Here is an 8,514-nt window from a genome sequence, read left to right on the forward strand (position 1 = left end):
AAGCACAAAGACGAGGCCAACATCCGGTACCTGTGGCCGCTCCAGGTGTTCCACATGCAAACATATTCAATCTACTACTACAGTAAAAAGTACAGCGTCAGATTTCATTCACAAGGTAACTTCGAATTTCACCTGCACGTCAAGCAACGTAGTCTACTGTCTAGAATGTGCAGCTTGTAACAAGCAATACATAGGTGAGACTGGACAAGAAATGCACACGAGACTCAACGGCCATCGCGCAGATACAAAACAAAATTTACCTAAAGCAGTAGCCAGCCACTTCAATGAGCACGGCTATATATTTGATGAAGCAAGACTCTGTATACTACAAAAAAATTGTCGTTCACCTCGCGAGAGAAAATACGCAGAATCATACCTCATACACAAGTTTAAATGCCTGAACCCGACGGGGATGAATTTATCACGTGGCAACGTAGAATCGCTAAAAGCAGTAACATAAACCTTAAATTGTTATACGCTCCTGACACTGCCCAGGCGGCGCGGCGGCGCAGCGATCGTCAGCGCCTCTCGCGGGAATTTCCGTCAAAATTGACACTGACGGACCACGCTGCTCAGGCTGCCCGCACGGATCTGCCGACGTGATCGCGTGTCCACGCTTGTTTTCAAACGAACAAATGGCGCACATTTTGCTGTGTGGTTTCAAACCAATCTTAAAACTAGATGGTCGGATACGCCCTGCCATTCGTCTTAAAGGGGAAAAGCTCTACGCTGCCGGGCACGTTCACAGCGTGAAAGAAGTCGCCGGTGTCACTGTGCTGGCGAAGTGTCACTCTCAGCAAGGCAAACACAACTACAGCGTTTCTCTGGACGTGAGTACAGTCAACTATCATTTTATGTTTGATCAAGCAGCTCAGTTGAGTTTGCAGGCATGGCTGAGCTTATTAAGCGTTAGGCGTAGGTGTTCTTGGCTAGCCCTTCGAGTCGCCGTAGACAAAACGTGTTCTCCCGTGGTGCTGTTTTGACACGCTTGCAAAGCTTCATTGGCTACGGACGATAGGTGCCATATATTTTCGAATTACTAAGAGGGTCTTTTATGCAACGCGCACAAAAATTGTGTTGGACTGCTATGTCCTGCCAATGAACCGCACCACTTTGTTTACAACTGCCGTGGCACCGGCACCACCTTGGGCCGCACCGGCCGCCAAAACTCAGGTGACCGTATCCGGTAATCTGAACCCAAGCAGAGCCGCACAGCGTGAAGCGCTCAGCGATTCACGCAAGCCAGAACACCTGCAGCCACCGAGCAATACGCTTCGTACAGGAAAATAAATTGTTCCAAAAGACAGTTAATTTATAAATATCTGTAAGTCGGCTTCCCGGCAAGATACAATTCTTGTCAAATGTATTCTTGCCATTCAAGAACTTTTATTACTGCCAAGCATTCGCAGATTAGAGGGGTTTGGAGGAAGTGTCAAATGGGAACAGTACTTTGCTTTACTAGTCCGTGGTGGAAATTATTTTGATTTAATTACTTTTCTCGCGGATACGCAAACCTGGCTTACTGCAGCATGACCTGGCTCATATTCCACAGGGAAGCTTTGGCACATAAGACAATACGATTAAGTAAGCATCAAGGTCCCGAGTCAGTGACGTGCATCGTGCTCCAACCTTGATTATACATAAATAAAATGTCATATGGGAATTAATCTTCAGTAGGCAAATCTCCATGAATGGCTTTGTGAGACCATTGCAAACAATGGATTTGTGCCCTATTCAATGCACATTATGTTCACAAATGTTAGCTACGTGCCACCTAATAAAGAGCGGTGTTTAAGCTTCACATGCTTTTTTTGTTAAGGCAATACATCATGGTGAAGTTACGAAATTTAATTCTTGCAGCTGAACAAGACTGACCGTGCCCTGATTGGTGGAAGCTGCACTTGTCGATACGGGGCCTCGGGAAACTGCAAACACTGTGCAGCAGTTGTGATCTACATAAACGAAAGTGAGGACGTGTCTTCAACATCGCAACCACAGCAGTGGGGGCGGCCACCAAAGACGTCATTTATTAATGACAAGGCATCTATTGAAAAGCTTTTTGGCGGTAAGAAAATTTGCAACAGAATACGCATATGTGTATTGTACCTTTTATAATGTTTTCGTAAGCAACCGTTCAGCACTTTCCAAATGTGCACAAATAGACAATGAAGGGGGGAAGCCCGTGGGACATAATCAATGCAACTGTACTTTATGACACTATTTTGCATGCTTTGTTTCAGAAAATACCCATCCGTACGTCGCAGGAAAAGTGCCCACAATGCTGGAGCCAGACTACGTGATAAATCGCCTTCCTGAATTGAGGTGTCACATGAACACGATCCTTAGGGAAGTTAATGACAATATGGACGATCAAACTATTGACAGAAGTGTTGCCAAGGTAGAAGAGGGCATGGCCGAGCTTCAAGGGGTCCTTGACCCACACATAGATGCATATCACTACTTGGAAGTTGTAGAAGAGTACCCAAAGGTACTAATAAAAAAGAAGGACCACAGCAAGTTGCTATCAAAGGAGTCAGCGGCATACTATGAGAAGAATGTGAAGTGCCAGGACACATGTCTCCTATGTGCCCTTACAAAAGGCCAGTCCATGAACCTCAGGTAAGTGATGCAGGTGGTGTGCCAATTTGTTGCCTGGAGTCTACATTGCTCTTTATACTTACATCACCAACAGGTGGCATCGAGAACGACAAGTGCGAATAACATTCTCTATGGCACACACAATACTGAGATCAAGAAAGGCCCCTGCCGACTTGGTTAACTCACTACTGAGAACAACAAGCTTTTCGTCGGAAGCCACAACATATGGTACGCCTTCAAAAATGTGAAGTGTAAGGTTTCACTTACGTTATTTCTCTTTCAGGCATAAAGATGGAATCACTTGCCCGGAAGGAGTTTGAAGATAAAGTTTCTGTACAGGTTATACAGGTACCACACAATTTTCTTTGAATCATTAACATGACAAGAAGGTCAGTATAACTAAAGTAGGAAAGGAAATTACCACACTGGTATTTTAGTCTTTTATCTTGAATATTAGTATTTACCTCTTTTACCTTTAATCGGCAAACTATTAAGTCTCTGAAACACTGCGTGCTTATAGATACATCCTATTTTTCAGACTGGATTGGTGCTGCATACTCTCCAGCCGTGGCTTGCTGGCAGCCCAGATGGAATCTTCCTATCCGACCATAAGCCCAGCATTCTTGAGATAAAGTGCCCATTTTCCAGAAAGGACGACATTATAATAGATCACAAATTGGAACGCTCATTTGTGCCATACATAAAGTATGTAGATGGCAGACTTGCCCTCGTGAGGAGTCATAAGTACTACACGCAAGTGCAGCTGCTAATGTATGTGTGCAATGTTAAGAGCTGCTATTTTTTTGTCTATTCAAGTAAGCAAAGCATAATCACCGACATTAAAAGAGATGATAGTTTCCTGTGTGCATCAGTGCGAGCACTAGAGGAATTTTACTTTGCTTGGCTGCTGCCAGCATTTGCTAGATGGCGGCAAGCATAGAAGTTTACAATGTGCATACGCTTTCAATGTGTAGACTTGCCACAAAAATTAATAAAAGCATGTGAATTGTGCTATCAAAAGTGATTTTAGTGCTGGTTGACTGATAAATATTGTGTGTAGGCTTTATGCTACATGGTTTTGTGGTACGTGGACAGAAGTCAACACAGACAAATTGATAAACACTTTATTCACAAACAAAATGGCTAAGAGTTGAACCATGATAACTACATTTAGCAATTGACTAGAATGATGACTTCAAGCTGTACTGCATTCAGCGCACTGGAGTACAAAATCATTCGCAAAGTTTAGATTGTAGAGTCCGCACGCTCTTCATCTATGATAGGTGATTGCAGGTTTGTCAAAACACAGCACACATGAAATACGTCTGACATTTTTGCAATCATCTCTGTGGCAACCCGCGAGTTGAGGATGTTGTACGTCTTTATGCGCTGAATTATTCTTTCAACGTGAATTCTAACCTGTGCGATGTTGTACGTTTCCAATATTTCACCGTCACTAAACTGGCCATGCCCTTGTAAGAAAGGGGGCATCACAAGAACAGCATGAGCTTCCTCAACCCCTGACTTGATGCCTGGGAAGCCCTTGTCCGCCATGATGATGTCACCTGGCTCCACCAGATCCAAGAAGCCAGAGTCAACAGTAATAAATGCATCAGAACAGCGCCCGCCATATGCCTTTGATCGAAAACAGACTGCTCCACAAGGGGCTATTCCAACCAGGAATTTGAGTGTGTAGCCACCTTTATAATTTGAGTACAGCACTCGCTGCTGCTGCACAGTGCTTGGCTTCTCCGTTCTTACCTCGGTACAGTCTATGATCATGGTGCAGCCAGGGTAGTGGATCTTGAAGCAGTTCGGCATTGTTGACATTATCACGTGCGACGGTGGTCGATAGATCCATTTTTGAGTTGCAGTACTCAGTGTCCGGAGGATGCTTTGAAAGTGGCGTGAGGCTGTTCTTCCACGTACAGAAAATAGTACCGCAAGAGATGCAAAAGAAATTCCCAGCTTCAGTTTCATTAAGAACATAACAAGCCTGTCAAACAATGAGACATCACATGTTCGGTCTGCAGGATTAGGGATTATACCAAGCAAGAGTGCAAACACATCAACACTCACACCGCACAGATCTCTCATAGCAGCACTGGAGGATTTAACACTCTCATAGCCACCAAAGTAACTGGATCTGATGTCTGGCCCACTGTGACGGGAGGCTGTGATGGGTTGGCATTGTACATCAGCATCACACGTGACAGTGTGATTAATCTGAGTGCAAGCGTCAGTTTCTTGTATTGAGCATACAAATACGGAAACGGTGTTGCAGTGCCTTCGCAAGCTTCGGTTTGGCAGGCCTGGGATAAAACAAGAGGAATTAGAAAAATATTGCATAACAATTATTTAACTGCTTAGAATGGAGGATAGTTTCTAAAAAAAGATTCTAACAGCTTCGACCTCTCAAAATAGATGAATTGCAAAATAATGTGCATGTCTGCCATGTGAACAAAGTGAGAACATTTCTTAAAATTGCTGTTCGTGTAATCACCTAAAATCAGATGATTTACCTGATCACATGAGGACCTCATTGTCTCAGCAGTTGGCTGTAGCCCACTCAACATAGAATCAAATATGTCCATGGTTTCACTTGAGTCTTGAAGTGCCTGATCACTGCTTACTCCAACTTCTTGATGTTCATTAATCCCAGTGAGATTCGTGGTGCGTTTGCTCCACCTGAAAAGTGAGTAAAAGGTTAGTAATAAGTGGAACAAACTGACAGCAGTCAGTCTTTTTCCTTATTTCCGTTTTATCTTCTAGAGGAATGGCAAATGAAATTAAAATTGATATGAGTGTGTAGCACACCTAATGGTGCCAAATAAAGCAAAATTATAAAGTGGATTGTGGGGTTTAGTGTGCAAAAAACTATATGATTATGAAGCACGCCGTAGTGGGGAACTGCCTGTTGGTTTTGACCACTTGTTTTTTTTTTCTCTTTTTTTTTAAGTTCACCAAAATCGAAGAGAACGAGCGTTTTGCATTTCGCCCCCGTCGAAATGCGGCCGCCACGGCCGGGAATAAAACCAGCGACCTCGTAATGGTGCCACACAGTTAATGTTTTATGCCATTGACATGACTTGCCTTTGATATCTAGCAAGGTTCTCGGTTGCATTGAATGGCCTCACTCGGTAGGCCGCTGGGAACAACGTTGGGTTGTATCCAGGATGCTTCTCAATGTTGTCTTTCACTCCATTCACGAAATGCCTTGAGCAGATTCTCGACGACGACGTCGGCGTCCACTGAGAGCCGTCGGCTTCGCTAAAAGGTAAAGTTCACGGTTACCAGATGACCATGCAGTTTGCTTACACTAAAAGCTATAACTTTGACTGCATGCATCGCGCAACTGAAGAAACAGAACAATATTAACAAGCCATCGAAATACACTCCCTCTTATTTTGCGTTGCCGCGGCTGCCAACATAAAGGTAATAATCACAATGCCATTTCCCGTTCAAAAATGCTACACACTTACTTCACTCTGCGCACAGCAGCAATCCATTTCTTCCGGCGCTGCTCTTCCCACGGCCGGCCAGGAAATCTGTAGAGTAGGAGACCCGGCAGTCCCGCGCGGCCGTGACAGTCTTTGACGCAGCAGTACCGCCGTCCCCTCGCTTTTTTTCCTGGGCAGTTTTCGATGTCTTGCACATTTGCCATCGTAAAACAGCGGTATGAGAACGCTCACCTGCAGGACGGCGGCGCACGTGATTCAGAAGTTTCGAATCACACGCGGCGATAACAACAACACGTTCGCCAGCTGGATTCCACGCCGTCGACTGACTTTGGATCAGTACCAGAGTTGCGCTTTCGCCGCTACAGGTGGCGCTGCCCTCGCCGGCAAACTCCACTGTCAGGGGCGTATACCAATAAGAAAGGCGCAAAACAAGTTAAACCTCCAGCTAATCTCGATGCTCAACCTCACCTATTCTTCCATTTCCAGTTCTTCCCTACATCTACCCTACCACTCAATTTATTATCCTCCTCCATTGATCATTGATCAACCATAGGAACGCTTTTCCAGGTACACCTGTCCCCTCCGTGTTTATGTTTCAAATTATATTTCTTCCGCTGTCACTCTCCTGTGGCGGTTTTTTTTTTCCTCAACCTCACCTATTCTTCCATTTCCAGTTCTTCCCTGCATCTCCCCTACCACTCAATTTATTATCGTCCTCCATGCTTTTACGCATTGATCAACCACACGAGCGCTTTTCCAGGTACACCTGCCTCCCCCCCCCCTATGTTTATATTTCTAATTATATTTTTTCTCCACTGTCACCCTCCTGTGCCGGTTTTTTTTCCTTCTCCACACAAGATCCACACCGAGACAGTCCAAAATCCCAGACGCCAGGATACCTTTTTCGGCGCCTTGACCACACATGGTCTCGCCAATTCTGTATACCGCCGCGACGACGCCTACGGCGAACTAGTGAGGCTACCGTCCCTTTAGGGACCAAGCTGCTCCCTGTCAAGCACAAAATTACCCGATGCCTTGATGCTACGCTACTCAAGTCATGCTTTCAACTCGTATTGTTACTTGCACACTGACCGGCTCTTCAGGGAACCCAAACGCACGCCGCCCACGGCACCTCGGAACGCTCACTCGCCTCTCGCTCCCCCAACCCCCTCTGACGTTTTTTTTTGTTTTTTTTAATTTTTTTGCCGCTTTCTCGCTCTCCCGCCCTTGTCCCCTCGTCTTAGAAACCGCGCCTAGCCAGCCAAGCGCCAGCGCTCATTTTCTATTCAGTCTCTCCCTTTACAGCCAGCCACAGCCGACATCGACGTGACATCACTCCACTAACCCTTTAAAACTAACCCGCCGAGGATGACGAGGCCGCCTTTTTCGAAGATAGGTCCTCCTATCGAAACGTTGGCCAGCCTTTCTGAGGCACCTTATCCTTGTTTATAATCCTTATTCCTCGTGTGCTACTCCATTAGTCAGCCATCTTTTTTCATTTTCGTTTATAATGGAGGCGTTAAGAGGAACCTTTATCTCGGGGGCTTTAATTAAAATATGCAGGTACGAAGAAGTACTTTTTCTCGGCAACCACTGCAAGTTGATGTAGTTTATTGCATGCATATGAAAGCACAAGTTAACATCTAGTGTCTGTAGGAAGCAAAATTTTCATTCCGGTCGTCTGTTCCTACACAAGTATACTTAATGTTCGCGATGTATTCAAGAACGAAGTTGGCTTATTTATAACCCTGGCTCTCAGGAATGATAAACAATATTACAATTCCGTGAACGAAATCTCATAATACATCCAATGCTAAAACTTTGTGTATTACGCGCCGGATATAATTACCGTATTTCCTGGACTGTAGTCGATGGAAAATAAAAGTTCGGAAGTTCAAAATGATGCGGGGTGTGGAATATCAATGGGTGCGGACTGTGCATGTTTATAGTTCTTAGGCCGTCAACTGCAATGGCGACTTAGCTCGCCGTGAATTTTATCAATTTTGCGCATATGTATATGTGCATTTTCTTGTAATTTACAAAGTATTTTGTTTTCACAAACAAATAATCAAATTAGTTTTGGTCGTCAAGACCAGTAAAAATGCAATAGGCATTCCTGGCATGATATTTGGTAGAAGAATGTTGTCCCAAATATGCAGATCTAAGTTAATGCCGCTCATAAAATTTTTTTCGAGGTTTATCATTCCAGTTTCGGGGTTAATATTGGAGGCGTGCTTCACGATTACAGAGACAGCCTGCCCAACAGAATCAGGTCCGCACTGTTGAACGCTGCGCACAAGCTAAGTTTACAGCTACTTCTGGCAACTCGTTCTTCTTAAGGTTCATGAAGTATGCACTGTAAAATATGAAACATCACGACATTAAACTATAGAATGCTGCACCTTCAAGGAAGTGTTCAAGCTAAGTGTAGCCGACCGTGAGCAAGAACTAAATT

The 8,514-nt window shown here is 44.6% G+C and overlaps 2 protein-coding genes across 2 annotated transcripts; one reads left to right on the plus strand and one right to left on the minus strand.

The window, feature by feature from the left end:
- The first annotated feature begins 622 nt into the window (after positions 1–622).
- LOC119453750 (uncharacterized) lies at positions 623–3,580 on the plus strand. The gene is made up of 6 exons (XM_049668041.1): positions 623–830; positions 1,861–2,065; positions 2,241–2,619; positions 2,693–2,826; positions 2,882–2,946; positions 3,137–3,580. Exons 1-6 carry the CDS (start codon positions 636–638, stop codon positions 3,536–3,538), a joined length of 1,380 nt encoding a protein of 459 aa, XP_049523998.1. The 5' UTR covers positions 623–635; the 3' UTR covers positions 3,539–3,580.
- Positions 3,581–3,834: 254 nt separating this feature from the next.
- On the minus strand, positions 3,835–6,262 carry LOC119454387 (uncharacterized). Its single transcript, XM_049668042.1, has 3 exons — positions 6,081–6,262; positions 5,168–5,286; positions 3,835–4,910 (listed from the first exon to the last, which is right to left on the minus strand). The coding sequence occupies exons 1-3, from the start codon at positions 6,260–6,262 to the stop codon at positions 3,844–3,846; spliced, it is 1,368 nt and encodes a 455-aa protein (XP_049523999.1). The 3' UTR covers positions 3,835–3,843.
- Positions 6,263–8,514: the final 2,252 nt, after the last annotated feature.

The sequence above is a fragment of the Dermacentor silvarum genome, chromosome 5, assembly GCF_013339745.2.
Source record: "Dermacentor silvarum isolate Dsil-2018 chromosome 5, BIME_Dsil_1.4, whole genome shotgun sequence".
NCBI lineage: Eukaryota > Metazoa > Arthropoda > Arachnida > Ixodida > Ixodidae > Dermacentor > Dermacentor silvarum.